At 54.6% G+C, this 19,617-nt stretch overlaps 2 protein-coding genes across 2 annotated transcripts in view; one reads left to right on the top strand and one right to left on the bottom strand.

Annotated features, from left to right (window-relative positions):
- Positions 1-227: 227 nt before the first annotated feature.
- Positions 228-10,454, bottom strand: CDX1 (caudal type homeobox 1). Its single transcript, XM_008501869.1, has 3 exons — positions 10,028-10,454; positions 679-824; positions 228-484 (listed from the first exon to the last, which is right to left on the bottom strand). The coding sequence occupies exons 1-3, from the start codon at positions 10,452-10,454 to the stop codon at positions 278-280; spliced, it is 780 nt and encodes a 259-aa protein (XP_008500091.1). The 3' UTR covers positions 228-277.
- A 7,303-nt stretch (positions 10,455-17,757) lies between these two features.
- PDGFRB (platelet derived growth factor receptor beta) overlaps positions 17,758-19,617 on the top strand; it is a 31,410-nt gene continuing 29,550 nt past the window's right edge. The window contains exon 1 of the mRNA XM_008502211.2: positions 17,758-18,143. The gene's annotated coding sequence lies outside the window, so the exon portion shown is untranslated. The remainder of the gene's footprint in view (positions 18,144-19,617) is intronic.

The following is a 19,617-nucleotide window of genomic DNA, read 5'->3' as shown; positions in this document are numbered from 1 at the left end:
TACAAATACTAGAGACCAGACTGGTGAGTATTTCCTACAGGACAGCAACATCAGTACTACCTAACCTATGGGTTTTATGTAGGACCAAGCCCACCAGCCCCTCGGGGAGGTCTTGGTGCCACCTCACCCAGTGTCACTGACCGCCCCATCGGTTCATCTGGGGACCATTGTGTCTTTGGGAAGGGGCTGTGACTCCTTCATCCCTGTCCTGGTCTTGGACCATCTGGGCTGTGCTGCATAGTGCTTATCTCTTGGTGTCTGTAGCTGGTGAAGGGGGTTAAGGCATGAATTCCTCCTTGATTGTCAGCGGAGATGAGGAGACGAGGTTTGGGGCGCTATTGGTGCAGAGGCCTCCGATGGGTCCCGGTGTGCCAACAGCTGGAGGGGTGGGTGTGGTGGTGCTGGTGGGCTGGCTTTGCTGCTGCATCTTCTTCTTGTTCACCTTCCTCTCCTTCGCCCTCCGATTTTGAAACCAGATTTTCACCTGCAAAAAAGACAAGGATGGCAATGGAGAGATGGAGGGTGCACAAAGTCAGTGATGACAAACCTCCGGCATCCCAGAGTTTGGAAGAGAAGGGAGATCTGTGGAATGTGGTGAGACCACTGCTACCCACTTGGGCTGCAGCCCTTCCCTTTTCCAGCCAGGATGTGGTTTTCCCAGGACACCAGGGCACTGACCTGCCTCTCAGTAAGCCCCAGGGCCCCGGCCAGCTCGGCCTTGCGGCGGATGGTGATGTAGCGGCTGTAGTGAAATTCCTTCTCCAGCTCCAGGCGCTGGTGGTCTGTGTACACCACCCGGTATTTGTCTTTCGTCCTGGTCTTGCCTAGCAGAAAGAGCAGAGCAAGGGTGAGCTGAGATGCCCAGAAGACAACCAGCCCAATTTTCTTCTCCGTTGACTCCTTCATCATTGATACACATGGGGCTGTGGTGGCCCAGGCTGTGGCTGCGGGGGTGTAGGTGACACCTCGAGGAGGGACACCCATGCCTAGCAGTTTGCCGAGGAACCCTGGTGCTTTCCCCTGCAGAAGAGTCCATAAGCAGCAATAAACACAACTGTGAGTATTTGCTTCTCTACCCAAAATAACAAAATCCTGTTCCAGGGTGTCAGGAGGGATGGAGCTATGCTTTCAGCCAAGCAGCCATTGTCCTTCTGACAGGGAACCCAGTCATTTGTTTGCCTGGCAGACATGTCTGCTCATCTCCTCCTGAATTCCTGCAGTGAGAGCAGTTATGCCATGGGAAGGGGCAGGAGAAAGCCCAGAACAGTTCCACGCATTTCCCCTGGACTGCCCTGGGTGTACCAGCAAGGTCAGAATATTGCTGCTGATGTGGAGAAAGGGATTTCTAGTGACCCAGAAACCCATGTAACCTTGCTTGTAGTCTGGGATCTGCCTGCTGTTCTGTTCATCCATTCCCACTAAGGAGTCCTTGGCACATTGTCTAGTTTTGGCCAAATCAGATGGACATTGAGAAGTCTCAATAATATTATTAAATTCTGACCATCTTTGTAGAAGCAGGAGTTTGCTTGGCACAGAGCAAAACTGCTTCAGAGACTCCAGGGTGCACTCAATCCTAATCAGACTTCAGAGAATCTCCACAGAGCAAAAAGCCAAGCCCTGGGCTATAAACCTGTTGCTCAACCAATTCAGTTTTATCTTTCTCTCCCCTGCTTCCCCATTGCAGGGAGGTGGGGACTTTCCTAAGGTGAAGATATAAGTAAGAGAGGTGGGTCAGGGTGGGCACAGGGGGCATCTGCTCCTGCTGGGACTTGACCCCAGCACAGTGCAGGGCTGGAATTATGCCCACACCACATTCTACCCTTGTTCTTCCCAAGGGATCCCAGTCCTGGCCATGGCTTCCCTGCCCACCCCGAGATGTCCCTGTCCTTCCCAAGGGGTTCCTGCCTCCTCTCACCACCCTGGAGCTGAAGGGGCCATGGGTATGAGAAGAACTTCGGCATCCCAGCCCAGGAGGGACCTGTGTTGAATTTGCTGACACAGCAGTTCCTGTGAGAAACCAGGATCCCTCTGTCTGCTCCAGGCTCAGGGACTCCTACAAGTTTTTCTTCTTTCTCATAAACATTTTCCTTTTTTTAAAATTATTATTTGAAAGCTAAAACGTTTCTAAAGAGATAATTACTTTTAAATTATCTCATTTACAATATTGCTATTTGAATACCACTGCTTGGAGAAAAAAAACACATGGAAAGCAAAGGAACTGACAGATAAAGAGAAAGAAATATTAAAGAATAAAGAAATAAGGAGGTTTGTGAATACCACATCTGCCATGAATTTCAGCAGGAATTATTATTTCCTGCTGCAGCTGTAAATAGATCCATCACAGCTTGGTCTTTGTTATTCCCCCTTCAATGTTCATCCCTGATGAAGCCTCTGCTCTGCCTCAACTCTGGTTGTGCTGTCCCACCCCCATGAGAACTGGGCACATCTCTGCCCATAATCAGGTAGCGAAGACCCAAAACAGTGGGCACAACACCAAGCCAGAGATGGAAAGTTATTCATCTCAACTAATTGCTGTTTTCAGAGATGTTTGCTGAATTAGGGAATGTATTGTAGGTGATTCACCAGGAAAAGAAAAGGATCTGCAAGAAATACTATTGACAATGAATAATTCAGCTACCTTGAATGTGAATGCTGGCTTACACTTAACTCTCTCCTGGGGACTTTTTATGGCTTTGTGAAAGGAAAGAGGAAATTTGGGACCAGATAGCGTGGCTCCTTATGAGGAGCTCTTGTACCTACTGGAAAACCCCTGAGCTGTATCAGGAGCATGGGTGAGCAGAGGTATGGAGCTGCTCCTGCACCTTCAGCCAAGTCCATCAGAGGTGGATTGGGCTGTCCCAGGGCCAGATAGCCCAGAGATGCTGCTGCTGCTGCTGCTGCTGCTGCTGCTGCTGCTGCTGCTGCTGCTGCTGCTTGGGGTGCTGTGGATAGGGTGCCTGGTAATGCCCCTCCTTTTGCTTGGCCCCAAAAGACCAGGCAAAGGAAACTCTCAGTCAAAAGAACCTCTCTGGTAGGGCCAGTGGGAATGGTTTCAGCTTTGGGATCAAGGCAGGGCCTTTGGCTGCATGGGGAGAGGGTATCGTTACCACTGTTAATGTATAACCCTAATAACACTCACCTGAGTTGTGATTAGATAAGGGAATAGCTTTAATGTGCTGTGCAAACCCCAAAGGACGCACTCCTGAGTGTGCACGCACACGCACCCACACAGACAAGGGGGAGATGGGGTCCTGACCCCAGCATGGATCTGTTCCCAGTGGCTGGGGATGCCCTGGACCAGGTCAGGAGCCTGGCAGGGAAAGGAAAATCTAACCAGCTCCCTGTGCCCACAAGCCCAGGCTCTGCATTGTCCCGAGCATGGATGGGGAGGGGTAATGCCCCCTCTTCATCCCTGACCTGCCCAAAGGATGGCTTTCAATAAGAAACCCTGCCCCAAACACCCTAACAGATAGGCTACAGGGTAATGGGGTGTTTTGAGGATGGCATTGAGCAAATTTAGGAAATGCTGGATCAAACCAGGGAGGAAAGAGACTCTGGGCTGGCAGTGGCACCCTGGGCGGAGAAGGAAAACAGTGAAAAAGCAAGAGAGGTTTCATGGCCTTTGGGAGCTTATGTTTTCCCCAGTTCCACAAACAAATGCACCCAGCTCCATGTGTCCAGCACAGCTAAGAGGGGGCCAGGCCAGCTCTGCATGGAGCATCCTTATTCCCCACACCCAGCTCTCCCAGCCCCAGCAGGAGCAGCATGGCTGCCAGCAGCCAGGAGCATAAAACCTGCTGAGTTTTCTAAAGGTCTCCATTTCACAGGTCAGAGCAGCTCCAAATTGCAGCACCACAAACCCTGGCTGAGTAGGAAGCAGCCGTGCAGCCATCAGGGCTCCGATCGCCGGCCGCCGGGATGCCAGCCCAGCATGGTGCCGGCTGTCGCGCCCCGACGCAGAGGTCCCCGAGGCCTGGGGACACGGGCACCTCACACGCTGCTTCCCACGGGAGGTGCTGGCATGAGGGATGGCACCAGCTCCTCGCATGACTGGTACAAAAAGTCTGGGCGAGCTGCTCCCGGAGCCACCCTGTGCAGGCTCACCCTGCTGGCGATGCTCTGGCCGTGCCCTGGCTCCCTCTGAACAGCCTCATCTCCTGTCTGTCTGTCTGTCTGTCTGTACCAGGTGTGTTTCCACCCGTCTGATGAAACTACAGTATTTTACTGCTGGAAAGGTTCCCTCAGCAGTGAGCACTGGGGAGAGAACTTGATGGCACAGGAGTTAAAGTGCAGCCAGATGGGGTGCAAGGCTGTGCAGGATAAAGCTGCTTCATTCTGAATGAGCAGCGGCTGCTTGCAAAGAGGATAAAATCCTCTCATCCCAGAACTGTCAGTGGTCTGTCAGGATTTGACATTTTTCCCCAGGGAAAGCATCAAGGAAAAATTTCCCCCACCCTCAGTGTAACGCAGGCAATGCTACAGATGGAGAAACTGAGGCACAGAAACAGCTCCAAAGCAGTGTGGAGTTCCAGGGTCAGCACTGTGGGCTCTGATCACTGGTGGAACTCCCAGAACAGCTTGATCCCTGGTCCTTCTGCAGCTCCATGAGGGGAATTCTCCAACCCTGCAAAGAGGGGGGCAGCTGGCAGAGCAATACCGCAGGACAGAGACCCCAGGCTGAGGAGAGGGCTGTGCTCAGCTCCTAACAGGCAGGAGCCTCCAGGCTAGCTGTGGTCACCCCATCTGGCAGCCAGATGTGCTCCAGCTGCTCTGTGCAGAGGGGTCGATGCTCCCTCTGCTGAGGCAGCCGTGCTGTGCAGCAGTGGTGCTGATGCTCAGGACACACAGCCCAGCTCCTTCACTGTCCCCAAACTTATTGGACATGGGAACCCCAAAATCTGCACCAGCACAGGCTGAGCTGCCCGACATCCTCCCCCTGCCCCACACTCCCCTGCTCCCCACCTTTCCCCTCCATCTCCAGCAGCGGCCCCAAAGCACACAAGCTCCTCTGTGGCAGGGGAGGGGGATAAACCCAAGCTCCCCACCCTCCCCCAAGTGCTGGGAACCAGCAGGTCTGGGTTTTCACAAGCCCTCCCGTGCATGCTTCAGTATCATCAGCTATTTTTCCCCCCAGCCACAGGAAGCAGAGGAGTGATGGATTGAACGACCAGTGTGGGGAGAAGGACCAGAGCCATGTGGCTTGCTTCATCGCCTCCAGCAAGAAACCAACCCCTCCAGAGGGCAATCCTTCCCTAGATCCCTGCCGGGGATCATTCCTCTGCCAAAGGGCTTCAGAATTAGGCAACTGCCAGATGTCAAAATCTGGGTGAGAGGAGGCACCACCCCTGTAGACAATTTAATGTTTCTGTACTGTGGAGGGAAGGGGAGGCTGGATGAATCCTCACCCAATGGACCTTGCCAAGGCACCCCAGCTCTGCTCCAAGTTGGAGGAATGGGCATTGCCCAGCTGCTGCCTGGGGCTTAGGAGGGCTCAGCACATGGCACAGCCAGGCAGGGCAGCCTGGCAGCTGGGGAGGGACAGAAGCACACAAGGAAGGGCCAAATCAGGAGAGCACAGACTGGTGTGCTGGAGTACAGGCTGGTCCTGGCTGGGCTGCACTGACAGTGCAACAGGACAGGACCAGCTCTGCACCCACACCCACAGGTTGAAGGCACGCTTCCTGCAAGCCTCATCTTTCTCCCAGAAGGTCCAAGTCCCAGGGGGATGATTAGCAGGTTGCCAGCTAGGGCAGCAAGCTGGTGGTTCACCATCACAACCCCTTGTGCTTGGCAACACAACAGGAGATGCTCAACACCAGGGGCAGCAGCCTGGGGCAGGATGTTGGGGCAAGCATTTCCGGGTTCTGTAGTGATTCAACCTTTTATTTTGGCAACTGGCAGATTCCTTCAGTTGTTCCCCTGGTTTTACAAGCCCTGAGGCAAGTGCCACCAGCCAGGCTCCCGTGCCAGGTCAAAGACCATGGCAGCATGGAAGGGCAAGGAGTGCTGGGGCAGCACGTGGGCATCATGTGGGACATCACCTTCACACCAGCCCCACAGCATGAAGAAGGAGGAGGACAGCAAGAAAGTGGTGGTGCTGGCTGGGCACCAGGACTTCTCTCCCCTGTGCAGCCCTGTAAGGTTCAGCCCATCCTTCCTGAGGGGCAGCACAGGGCCCTTATCCAGGGGATCACAAAGCTAACACTGGAGTGGGTGTCCTTGAAGGGTCCCCTCTAGGAAACATCTGCCATTGGCCAGAGGTTTAGAGTATCCCTCTGCTAATCCCAGGGTATTAGCCAGCCAAGCCCATCACGTAGGTACCAGCAGCACTCCAGGGAAGCCCTTTTTGTTCAAGGAAAGTCAATTCTAGGGAAGTTTGAAAGGCCTGTACCTTGGCCAGCAAGCTGAGTGGTCAGCAAATCCCAGCTGGGGCCAGGAGCAGGCTGTGGGTTAATAATTCAAAGGGAGAAGTCTGGTGGGGCCCGATGCACACACACACCGAGTGACCTGGGGGAACAAAGGGGCTTATGGGGGGCAACCATGCCCTAAAGAGGTGTCCCACATACAGGGACTGACCAGGGAAGTGTACTGTCCTCCAGCCACCACCATCACCACAAACCTCATCTGTCTTCGGAAAATGTTCCTCTGAATCATTAATGGGGTTTTTACTCCTTCCTCCCACGTTCATGGACCCCTCTAGTGATGAATGGAGCTGGAAAACTGAGCTGGAAATACTGAAAACTGAGCTGGAAAACTGCACACCCAGTAAATCACCACTTACTCAGACTTGGATCCTCACTATTTGCTCTCCATCACCCCAAAACTTACAACACAAAGTCCCGAGAACATTCACCTCCTGAGAGATGGAACAGTAGCACTTTCACTTACAATATTTAGCACTGAAGCCTTAGCTTGATTAGTGACCTAAAAGCCAGACCCAAGGCAGTATCTGAGGATTTGCATAACTAATGAGCAGAGAGGGAACTTCAAAGTTCAGCCTGCCACTGTTTCCAGCCACCTTCCTGAGCTTTTTATAGAGCCAGGGTGCAATTCACAGGGAAGTTTGCAAATAATTGTGAATAAAGAGGAAGCGTGAGGCTCTGACACACTGCTCATGAAGATTTTTATGAGAAGAAAAAGAGGTGACATCAGAGAGAGATATGAAGCCTGGGGACATCTTCTAGCTTGGTTCCTTTTAACTCCCAATTTCCAGCACCCAGCCCTCCAGCTTCACAATCCCTTCTGCTGCAGGATTATCTTGGCTCACTTGGGTGAGCAACCCAGGTGAAACATGCATGTATTTAGCAACAGGTATATAAAATCATCCCCCTGTAAAGCCTTATTCCACAGTGAGTCACTGGGAGATTTCTCACTGATTTTTTGTTGGGCTCTGGATCCCATTTGCAGAAGCTCCCAGCACACATACATTCCCTGTGTAACATTTTATCTTCGTACCACACAGCTCTTTCCCAAAAGCTTTCCAACTGTGGCCAAGAGCTGTTTATACAAGGCAAGACAGAAAGGGAACCTTAATTTACAACCCTCTGAAGTATTATGATTTATAGCATTCGCAATAAAACTGTTGATGTTTATAGCAAAAAAAAAAAAAAAGTCTACGTATTCATTTCCTACTCCCACTGCCGTGGGATGGGTAGTTAATCAACCCAGACTGATTAAAGTCCAGCTTATTGATTTCAATAAAATGATTCACCTACGAATTTCACCCTCAGATACCTATGTCGAGCCCATCTCTGCCCTGCTCTCTGTCAGGCTTAATGGAGAAAGGCTCTTTTTTTCCTGTTTAAAGGGCACTCCACCATCTCCCAGCATGTGGTCTCACCACCGCTGAATCCAGCAGCCACTCAGCACCAACGGTGCTGGGCTTGGACCTGGCAGAAACACAAGGACAAGTCCTTAATCTGCAAGCACAGGGACCTCGCTGGTCACCCAGACAGGGGAATCACCACAAGAAAGGGGCTTTCAGCCCATGCCTGCACCACTAGGGCTGTGCCAGGGCAGCTCCTCCTCTGAGCACAAGGGGAACAAGGCTGATTTATTTGTCCCTTTGTATGTATTTAATCTAAGAGATACAAACTAAGCAACTAATGATAATTTTTTCAGAATTCAATCAACTCAATTGTCATCTAACTCAATCAGAGGCACTTTCAAGCCCCTTTTATCTCGGCCCCACCACTGGGTGTAAAACCCTGCCCTTGATCCAGAGGAGAGGTGTGCTGCTGTCTTTCTCCCCTCATTAGTTTTCCCTCCCACCTCTCTTCCTCTGAAGAAACCGAAACCTTCAGACCTACAAAACCTGCAGAAGTGGCTGGCCCCATCTGTGTGTGGTGTGATTACCCCCCTTCCACTGCAGGGCAGAGAGAAGCCCCCAGACCCAGCACACCAGTGGGTCTCCATCACTGAGTCCAGAGGGAGGCATTTTTCCTAAATGGGTACATCCAGTGCTTAAAATGGGCCAGAAAATACCAGCCTGCCTCTCCCCTCCACTTTCCAGACCAGGGCTGTTTGTTTCCCATTTTTCAGGATATTTTGCCTTCTTCCCACCACACGGGTCAGGTGAACACAAGGAGCTATTTTCTATGCTGGAAGACCCCTGGCACTTTTGCATAAGCCTCTTACACGAGGATCTCCACACGGGGCTTGGCCATCCCTGTGTGGAGATAGCAGTGAACCAGAAAAACCCTAACACGGTGGACACCTTGTAAAAAAGGATCCCTGTCCCCAGCGCGGGGATATATGAGCAGCGGTGGCCAAAAACTAGCCCGCGAGATGTCCCCAGAGCCACTCCTCCAGTGAGTTTGGTCCCGGCTCTGCGGAGCCCATGGCCGGGAAAGGGAAAGCGGTGGCGGGTCCGGGCAGAGGGTGCCTGCGGGCAGGGGGGGTTCAGGCTGGGCTGACAGCAATGACAGCCTGGAGGAGAAGATGAAAGGGTGCGGGCAGTGCAGGACAAAGGGCCCCGCACCTCACCTCGCTGCCAAAGGAACCGGCCACTATCTCCATGACAAAGCGAAGCCCTTGTCAATTTGGGCTGGCCCCAAGGGGAGACCTGCCCACCCCTTTGAAGTGAGCAGCAGGGCCCCCCCCTCCCACCCCTCCCAGCGCGGGCAGGGGCTGGGGTTACCCAGACGATTCCCCTCATCCCCAGGTCAGGAGTTCAGCAGGGACAGGACCCCGGGGACATGGGGACAGGAGGTGAGGACACCATAGATGCTCGAAGGCCGGGTCGGCGGGCAGGCACCGCTGCAGGGACACCTGCAAACACGGTGCACGGCACACACATGCCCTGCCCACGCACATGGGGCATGCTGCACATGGCATGCACTCACAAGCACCCTCCCTGTAGCACCCTCCCCAAATGCACCTTGCACACACACACACGTCGCACCTTGCACACACACCACAAGTGCATGCACAGACTGCACTGGCACGCACACCTTGCACACCCAGCACGCACGCACCACACCGTGCACCGTCCTCAACACGCTGCACTTCGCAGGCATATGCTGCACGTGCACATTGCCCCGTGCACACTCACCTATACAGCCAAGCCCCCCCATACACACACTGCTTAGGGCACCTTGCACACTCACAGAGCCCCTACAGCACCTCACGGGCATTAAACACACCTTACACACACACATCATGTGCAGCACCTTCCCTCCAGGTACAGACACTCGGCGCCTTCCTTGCACACAGAAACGCACCCATCCCACCGCAGCTGCACACAGGCTCATGGCTGCGGCCCTGTACACGCGAGACAGCCGTCCAGCACCCCTCGGGGGTGGGACAGTACCCCGCTAACCCCGGGGGTATCCGGCTCTGCCCGCCCTACCCAGCCTTCCACCTCGGCCACGGTGTCCCCTTGTTCTTTGGGAACAGGGCAGGCCAAGAGTGCTGTGCTTCTCCGCAGTTCTCTTGCCAGGACAAGGATCGGACCCCGCAGGACTTCAAGCCCTGGGATGGATCCCCTGCGGGGGTGGAGGGTGGAGGGCTTGGAGGGGATCCTTACCGCTGCTGCTGGTGCTGGGAATGCTGCGCCTCATCCACTCGTATGGGGTGCGCCTCTGGGCGTTCGGGGAGAGCTGAGGGACCGAGCTGCTGATGGGGGGAGGCAGGAGTCCAGAGCCCGGGGGCTGGATGGGGTTAAAATCTGGGGGGCTGAATCCAAATTGCCCTGGGCTGGCGGTGGCAGGCGGAGCGGGGGTCCCGTAGGAATGCCAATCCTCCTTGGCTGGGGTGTAGGGAGAGCCCCAGGCTGCCGCCGGCTGCCCGTGGTGAGGGTCGTTGTTAATCCCCGGCACATGGTGGTAGCTGGCGAAGTCCGAGTATTGGGGCGGCCCAGGCACGTAATTCTGGGGGTTGAGGTTGAGGCTGGGATGCCGGACGGGACTGGGATACATGTTGGTGTCCTTATCCAAAAGATAACCTACATACATCTTCCCGGGCCGGCTGGGCGCACATGCTGCGGGAGCCGCCGTGCCGCCGGACCGGGTTTGGGCCGGGGAGGGGAGAGGAGGCGGCCGCCCCTCCTGCGCTCACCTGAGCACCTCGGGGAGCTGCGTCCCGGGGCCAAGCACCTCCCTGCCCACAGGCTTTTATTGGGCCCAACCTCTCGCAGCATTTGCATTGAAAGGCAGGTTTGCATTTCAAAGTGCAGGAACCCCCCGGCGGGAGTGTGGGGGGCGAATTCAAACCTCCCAACCTGGTTGCAGGGGGGCTAAGGCGCCGGGTGATCCCGGGGACCACCAAGGACCCCACGTCCCCTCTGCTGTCACCACCTCATGGCTGTCCCCAAGAGACCCGCTGTGGTCCCTTTGGAGCAGCCAGTTTTGTGTCCCATGGCTGGTGTCACCCACACTGATGCCCCAAGGGAGCCCACCGGTCCCTGCATCCATCAGGGAGCAGGGTGCTTCGGGCTGAGTCCTTGTATTAAAGCCTGTCTGAGGGCAGGGGACAAGCTGTGTTGTGCCTGCAGTGTTGGGGGACACCCAACCCTTGCTCTGGGGTGATGGTTTCCTGTGGTCAGTGTCACAGTCAGCTTGATATGGAAAAGGGGGCTGGTGGGAAGGGAAAGCTCTGGGTACCCCTGCAGTTAGTCCATGCAGGGACAAACCCACCCCTCCAAGCCTGATAGCAAAACTCAGCTTGGTCCCAGCTGTCAGAGGGACAGACAGACAGATGGACAGAGACAGCTGTGTGTAAGGGGAAATAACCTCACCTTGGACCCAATGGGGAGTACCTGGGATCCAGCAGGGCTCCAAGGGGCTCATGACCCTGCAGAAAGAGAAGTTTCTTGTCTTTTTTTGCTCTTAAAGAAGCAAAAAAATCCCCATATGTTTTTTGATAGGGAAAATCGGTTTGTGCTTGAGTGCAAACGGGACCTTGGTAAAGCAGTGTCTGCCTGCAAGGTGGGAGACCAGACACACCTCCATTATGGAGGGGGATGAGGGACCAAGGACCAGCTCTGTGCCATCCAGGCCAGAAAATCCCATCAGCAGCAGTAGGGAGCCTCCTCCCCTCCTACCAACCTCTCCACACCAGTGTCACACGCTGGCTCTGTTGGTCACCACCATGCAGTCACATTCACCATTTGCAGGCTGGCTTTCTCTCCTCAAACCAAAGAACAGCACTGCAGAGGCTCCATGAGGGTGTTTTGTCACCTCCCCGAGGCCACCTCTGCCCTTTCAATCTACACCAGCCCCTTCTACACCAGCTGCAAACATGAGTGGGGTGAGGACTGGGAGGTCCTCAATCTCCAGGAACAGAAACAGCACAGAATGTGACAATGAGAAACAAAACAACCAAAAACCAAACCAAAACCAAAACCAGACAAACAAAAAGCAGGGCAAAAAGAAATTTAGAATTAAATTGAAAAGAGGGGAAAAAAACAAGAGCATTTCAGAGGTATTTCCTGATATGAACCTGGGAAGTGTTTCTGGTGTGCAAACAGAATCGTGGGGTTAAAAGAAAAATGTTAACAAAACCAGGACTCAAGGAGCTCAGTGCATTTGATGCACAACCATTTCTTGCTTCTCTCTCTGCATACAGCAGGTGTCCCCAGCCTTCTCTGGTGGGTTGGGGACAGGGCCCAGGGGCCCCACTCACTTCTACGCCGTCCCTCCCCACAGCATCCTGAGCTCTCCCGTGTTCCTGGAGGGACTGCCATGTCCCTTTGGCGGATTTTGTGAGAGCTCACCATACCCCCCTCGCAGCTGCCATTCCCACCCTGCAATGAAGCATTAGTCCTGGGTGCCTTGTCCCATTGCTCCAGTCCCAGTTCTGGCTGAAAATAGTCACAGATGCCCTGCTGGATCTGCAATTGCAAGGAGATGGGAGCTGGGATGGGATCAAAAAGGGGACAGTAAGACAGAAGGGATCCAGTTTGCAAAAAGGCAGCAGAGTAAAACCCCAGCAATGGTAAATCATCCCCAGAGTTGGCATTGCCTTGACTCTGCCTCCTGAGACCCAGTTCTGCCAGAGGTACCATGAGAGGTGAGCAATATACAGCATCCTCCCTGCTTCCCCAGCACCCTCAGCCCCTCAGCCAGCCTTGCTCCCTTCCTTGTGACAAAGGTGACTGTCTTGACTATCCCACAGGGTGACAATCTCATCTCACTCCACAGCACAGTTCAATTTATCTACCATATAACCCTATCCATTCTGCTTTTTCCCCCAAGGTCTCAGCACAGCCCGAGCTTTGTTTAAACAAAAGTGCCAAGGCCTTCTTCCTCCTCCCATCAGCAAAGAGACACTGGCTCAGAGTGTGTGTGGGGGGGGGGGGGGGGAAAGGAGAAGAAAAGCAGAAAATCCCCTCCTGAGCAGATGGCTGGAGGTGTGGAAGGACGCAGATGGCTTCTGGGTCCCACCCCAGGAGTGGCTGCATTTCAGGGACAGGGGATTCTGGGGTTATTCCTGGCTGTTTCAGTGACAGGAAGCCTGGGCCTCCCTTTCCCTTTTCCCAGCCCATGGACCCAAGGCCAAGGGCTCAGGTGGCTGCTGGGGATCAGGGGGTGCAGGGCTCTGGGGGCAGCACCCAGCACCTGCATCCTCTGCAGCAGGTGAAGGGCTGGGCTGGGTGCAGCATCAGCAGGTGCCTGTGGCAGTGCCGTGAGCTGTACCATGAGCTCCCTCAGCATGGGGAAAAGGTGTAGGGGAAGGCAATTGGTCCACAGAGATCCACCAAAGAGAACCTCCCTCTTTTCCTTTTCTTTGGCCAGTTTTATTGCTGGTGGGGATTATGAAGTTTATGCTGGGGAAGAGCCAGGTGAGGAGTTCTCCATGGGCTCCACAGGGAGCAACCCAGATGCTACTCTGGGGCTGAAGGATGCTGCTGGGGACCCTTGGTGCCACCTACACCTGTGTCCCAGTGGGTGAACTGATCAGAGGCTGCCAGAGCCTTCAGGGTCCCTAGCTGGATCAGAGAAGGTGGCAGTACCTCCACCATCCACTCCAGAGAAGCCCAGCACCACACCCAGCCTGGGTCATTCTAGTCCTCCAGACCTGAGATTTCTGCTGGAAACCAGGCAGATACAGAGGAGAGGGTGCACAGCCAGGAATCCCTCGCCGCTCCCTGGGGCTCGGCTCTGCTATCTGTGATCGAGTGATGCCATCTCCTGGATGCAGAAGGACTGGGGAAGGGAGGACTGGGAGGTCCCCAGGGCCGTGGTTCAAGCATCTATCACACAGATGGAGCAGGTTTGCAGAGGCAGCCATCTACTCCTCCCATGGAGGTGGCACTCACCCTGGGAAACCCAGCCCTGCCTTGTCCTCCAGCTTGCTGTGAACCCCACTATCAGCAGATGGTTTCATCGGGTCAGCTCACATTGGTGGAACTGCCTTGCAGATGACAAGCCCTTGGCCCAGCTCCATCTGCCCTGTTGCAAGCCTCCACGTGCCCTTGGCTTTCCCCAAATGCCTGGACCTCATCTCTGTTGACACTTTTGTCCCCAAGCTGAGAAGGGCTCTACAAGACTGGTCCCCAGAGAGATGGGTGCTGGACCTGGAGAGCCCAACTCAACGTGCTGCCAGCACTGCTGCACAGCCCCCTATCTCCTCTCCAGGGCTCGGGGGTGCTCTGTGGGATCCGGATCAGTTTTCCTGGCAAAATGCAAATGCCACAAGTCTTAGGACTCTCCTCAAGAAGGCGCTGGGAACAGGGACACCCGCTGGCATCTCTTGTTACTTTCCAGTGCTCTCACTGGGTCGGTGATGCGATTACCCCTGGGTGCTCGCCGTGCATCCCGTGGGTGCTGAGCAGGGCTTGTGATGGGAGATACCAGGTCCTCAAGGTGTCCGGGGCCTGGCGGGGAGCATCCTGGCCGTGCTTCACCCCTGCTCAGGCGCTGCATAAGCAAAGGGTTAACGATTCCCACAATTAAGTGGCTGCAGATGTGTGGGAAAGTCTGGGGCGACCGGACGGCATCGCTATTAGTATTCATCCAGGAGCCTGCCGCTGCCTCCCGGGCTCCGCCCAGCGCATTTAATACCGGGGCTCATCCCGGGGGTTAGGGAGAGTGCGTGGGGCGGGGGCAGAAAGGCCCCGAGGCGCAGAGAGGCAGTGGGCAAGCATCCTCCACTGCCTCCTGCAAGTGTCCCAGCCCAGGGATGGGCCAGCATCTGTAGGAACACAGCACTACATGGTGTGCAGCCACCTCCTGACACCACTCTCCCGCTGTGGTATCCATGACCTGCATCTGTGGTGCTGCAGGAGGCTCCCCAGCCCGAGGGGCTCCCCACCGTATGGTCACTCTGGAAGGAGCCCAGCACTTTCTGCCTTCCCTTTCTCCCTGAGCGCTGCTGTCACCCATCACCACCTTGGCAAAGTACAGGGTACGTGGCTCCTCTGGAGGCCAGGGCAGAGGTCTGGAAAAGGCTGGATAAAAAGCCTCTGTCTAGCTCTCCCCAGGGCCTAAGAGCTGGATCCAGGCAGGAGCAAGTGGTGGCAGCTGCCACACTGGATAAGTTTCCCAGATGTGATCCCGTGCTCCCCAGTACTCCTCTCTTGTGATCTGTGTCTTGACACCACATCAGAGAGATGCTGCAGTTCTTGGGCGGACTTGGAGTTGATAGACACCCAAAGGAACTGAAGCCAGGGGTTAATCTGGCTCTCATTAAACCTTTGGAGAAAATGGAAAAGTCAACATCTGCTTCTTCTTTCCTACCTGCCCCTCACCTGCTGGCACACGGGATCTGTCTCTGACTCCAGCCTGGCCATTCCCACCACTGTGTTGGGTCACCTGGCTCTGGTGTCCCCCGTTCACATCAGGCATGGGATATGGCCTTTTCCCTGTGGTCCCAGCTCCACCTGGGATGGGGCAGGATGTCTGAGCATTGCTTTGATTCCAGTGATGCAGAGCAGTCCAAATACTCTGGAGTGCCCCTACCTCAGTGGCTGCTGTCCTCACCAGAAACATTCCACTACGTGACCCCAGGCCCCCTCTAGCACTTGACAACACTGATTGAAGCTGGAATTCTCAGCCCAGAGCAGCTCTGGCAGCCCATACTGCAGCTGTCCCATCCCTGGGGGGATCACAAAGTCCTGCAAACACCTCAAGCGGGGGTGTAGGGACCAAAAATAGAGGTGAGCAATGAAGTGGGGGTGAGGCAGAGGTAGCTGAGTGGCTCTCCTCAGCCCACGCACTTGCACAAGCCAGTCCCTCCGGCTTCAGTGCTTCCTCCGAGCTGGCCTTTCCCAGGAGCTGCCTTAACCCTGATGTGCTGTTCCAAACAGAGTGCATGGCCTGGGATGCTCCCTGAGGACGTGCAGCGCCGGCCGCCGTGTGCTTGCTGGGATGCTGTGGGCTCCCCAGAGCTTCTCCCAGCATCCCAAAACAATGAACCCTGACCTTTGCAGACTTCTCCCAGGAGAGGGTTTTGTTTTTCCTGCTTCCAGACTAGAAGTGGGCATTGAGGTCTCCCATTTGTAGAGGGAGATGGGGGGGAATATGTACCACCTGGGGGATCAAGATGCTCTGCCCTCCAGCATGGTCTGCGCTAGCTTTTCCATCCCCTGCTCATCCCAGATAGCCCATTCCCAGTGCAAGGGAGCCATCAGGATAATACCAGTGGATCTCTCCCTCTCCTGCTTCATCGGGAGCAGTGGTGCTATCCTAGGAGGGGAAGACTGCTGGGAAATATCTCTGTTGAGCTATTCCCAGCAGCTTGGATATCCCCGTGCAAGGACTCATCAGACATGTCTTTATCCTTTGAGAAAAGTATCCGGAAGAGCCATGTGTGCAGCATGTCCCCTCTGCTGCCTGCCCCCCACATAAGCCGCTCTCCCGCTCACCAGCTCCTCTTCTGCACCAGAGACAAGTTGGGCTTTGGGAGTGCAAACAAAACACCCAGACAGGAGGTGATAAGCTGCAATCTCTCAGGCTCATCCACCCAGGGAATCATTAGCTGTGGCCATTGTGCAGGAGTTGGTAGAGGGAGGCAGGAGGGGATGAGTCTGCCTTGCAAACAAGCCAGGGACAGGGATTTCAGCGGCATTGTCTTTATGAGAAGGGCCTTTTTGTTCTTGGAAAGCAAAAAAAAAAAAAAAAAGTTAGAAAGGTATCTCCTCAGGGTAGTCTCCTTTTTCAGGATAGCTGGTGCACTTTTGCAGATTTAATTTGGTTGGAAACAGTGGCAAGAACAGAGGGTCCAAAAGACAGGTTTGATCCAGAGCTTCTGCACCTTCTTACAGCACAGAAGCAAACTGCAAAAAAATTCCCTTACTGACAGAAAATAATGTTTGTCCCATTGAGAGATTCTCAGACACATTATTTGAATTCATCAAGGTGTGGGGAAGATTTAAAGAAGGCTGAGCAGCTGGCATCCACCCCATCAGGGCAGGAGGAGTGCAGGACATCTGAGATGATGTCCTGGCCAAGGTGGGAACTCCTGCCTCCTCTCTCAGCTCTGTGCCCCCCAGCAGCCCAAGCAGCCCCTAGATTACAACCAAACCCACCCTCTGCCACAACACCTCAGTTGCTCAAGAGGCTTTGTTTTTCTTTTTTCCAAGGAAAGAAAACCCAAAAGGACAGAGAGGGTGTGGTGGTGGTCCCCAAGCAGCCGTGGCTGGCCGGGGGTCAGTGCGGTGGGAGGCAGCATGAGGGCACAGCACAGCCCAGGGAGGTGTCCAGGGGGAATACATGGAGTCAGTTCAGTACAGGCCTTCTTTAATAAAAACATGAGTCAGCTGCTGGCGTGGGCAGTGGATTTTCTAAACATCCCCTCATATCCTGAGAAAAGGGAAAAAAAAAATAAAGAAAACGGGAGGGGGGTTGCTTTAAGGGGAAAAGGAAAAAAAGAAAAGAAAAAAAAGGAAAAGAAAAAGAAAAAGAAAAAGAAAAGAAAACAGCAAAACAGGGAAAAAGGCCAGAATTGAAAGCAGACACAGGGAGAGAGCAGCTCCTTCCCTCCAGTTTAAGGAGGCGAGAGCCGGGCTCGTTTCTGCTCCTTTTGTTTCCCGTTAGCCAGGCCCTCACTGTCCCCCTCATCGGCAGCTTGCAGCAGAATTCCCCTCTCCTCGCAGCCTCTTTGCCTTCTCCTCCTTTTTTATTTTTTTTCCCCCCACATAGCGCTGCTCTGCGGGGCTTTACCAGAAAGTTTCACTCTGCGAAGGGTCCCTGCAGAGGGTGGAGGGAGGAAGTCGGAGGGACTCCGCTCCTCATTGGCGAGGCAGCCGCCCTCCTCCTCCTCTTCCCGAGGTCTCTTTTATTTATACACGCACACGCACACGCGTGCACATCCCTCCTCCCGGCCCTTTGCTCCACGCCGGCTCCCAGGCAGCCGGACCCCCTCCCAAGTGGGCTGGGGGCTACCCAGGGCACTGCTGAGATGCACTAAAGGAACTGAGCGAGGGCTTGGCTGCAGCACAGCCCTGGCACAGTCTCGCCTCTCCTTTTTGATTTGATTTTATTATTTTTTTTTCCCCCCCCTTCCTCCCCTCCATTTCTTTCATTCCCTCTCTTTCTCCTTTAAGTGGAAAAGCCCTGCCAGCTGGGGAAGGCTGGGAGGGCAGGGACAGCCTGAGCAGGCAGCAGATAAAGACTGCGGAGGAGGAGAAGAAGGAATTTCGGGACTGCCGGTGCCCGTGGGACGCGCGGCTCAGGCGCTCGCCTGGCGGGACCCTGCCCAAGGTAAGTCCTCACATTGCCAACCCGGGTTCCAGCTCATCTTCCTGCCCTGCTCCAGCTCCCAAGCCTCACTCTGGAGGTTGCACAAACCCCGAGGACCCTCTTCCCAAGCCGCCCTGGTTGCTCCGGATGGGGCTTTGCTCCCCTGCAAGAGATGCCACTCCAAAACACACCTCCAAGGTGTTTTTTTTCGTGGAGAGCAGCTGGGATCTGCTGCATCCTGTGTGAAAAGCTGTCCCATCAGCTCTCACCAGGGCCTGGGGTGGGATGGCTGCAGGAAGCCAGGGGGATGCTTCAGTTGTAGGGCAGGAGAGGGGACCCCATTGTGGGTATGGGATGGGTGAGAACCTGGTAAAACCTTTCTAGGCATGGATGTGGGCAACTCCTCAGGAGATGAGGGACTTCAACAAGTCTTGGAGTGAAGCTGTGTTGGCTCAGTTAGCCCTGACAGCCCAGGAACAGGGGGCTACATGACCTGTGGGGCTTTGGTGCTCATGCTGGGGCCATTGTAGGCTCAGAGCATCCTGCTCCTGCACTCACTTGCTGAAAGGGAAACTTTCAAAGCAGGACTTGGAGTGGGAAGGGTTGTTGTGCTGCTTACTCCAGACCATCCGGGGCTTCTGCTAAAGGAGTGGGCAATTAGCTATAAAAGTCATCAGTTTGGAGTGCAAACCCTGTTTGCAGGGGCTTGGCAGCCCCAAATCTTTTCAGAGGGTCTCACATCAATGACAGGGACAAGCAATGTGGTTCCCTGGTGCTCCCCAGGGTCCATTGAAGGTTGGTTGAAGGGTGACTTACCCCAGCACCCTATGGGACCAAGTGTCTGTGCACCTCATGCTCTCAGGAAAGGGGCAAATTTCAGTCAGGCAGCAGGACTCAGTAGCAAGGACTTGGCTCTGCCTAGCAGAGGGCTTGTGCTGGGCTGGCTTAGAGGGGGAGCCACCAGGTAGTCACTTCAGTTGTCAGACAGCCCTGGGCAAGGTCTGGCATGAGACTTGAAGTCACTCCTTGACTTGCTGTCACTATCCATGAGCAGTGTCCCCAGGCCCAATAGCACTCAGTCATAGAATCATAGAATTGGCTGGGTTGGAAGGGACCTCAGAGATCATCAATCCAGCCCTTGAACCACCGTTGCAGTTCCCAGCCCATGGCACTGAGTGCCACATCCAGTCTCTCTTTAAATATCTCCAGGGATGGAGAATCCACTACTTCCCTGGGCAGCCCATTCCAATGTCTGATCACCCTCTCCGTAAAGAAATTCTTTCTAATATCTAACCTAAACTTCCCCTGGCACAACTTAAGACCCTGCCCTCTTGTCTTGTTGAAAGTCGTCTGAGAAAAGAGCCCAACCCCCCCCTGGCTCCAACCTCCTTTCAGGGAGTTGTAGAGAGTGATGAGGTCTCCCCTGAGCCTCCTCTTCTCCAGGCTGAACACCCCCAGCTCCCTCAGCCTCTCCTCATAGGGTCTGTGCTCGAAA

This window comes from Calypte anna, chromosome 13 (assembly GCF_003957555.1).
Source record: "Calypte anna isolate BGI_N300 chromosome 13, bCalAnn1_v1.p, whole genome shotgun sequence".
Taxonomy (NCBI): Eukaryota; Metazoa; Chordata; class Aves; order Apodiformes; family Trochilidae; genus Calypte; species Calypte anna.
This window is presented reverse-complemented; position numbering and strand designations above follow the sequence as displayed.

Excerpts from the sequence above, each read along its gene's own strand:
- CDX1 (XM_008501869.1), bottom strand. The coding sequence starts at position 10,454 with ATGTATGTAGGTTATCTTTTGGATAAGGACACCAACATGTATCCCAGT. Across the intron at positions 825-10,027 it reads TCCCAGCACCAGCAGCAGCG|GCAAGACCAGGACGAAAGAC; the intron begins GTAAGGATCCCC and ends TCTTTCTGCTAG. Across the intron at positions 485-678 it reads TGGGGCTTACTGAGAGGCAG|GTGAAAATCTGGTTTCAAAA; the intron begins GTCAGTGCCCTG and ends TCTTTTTTGCAG.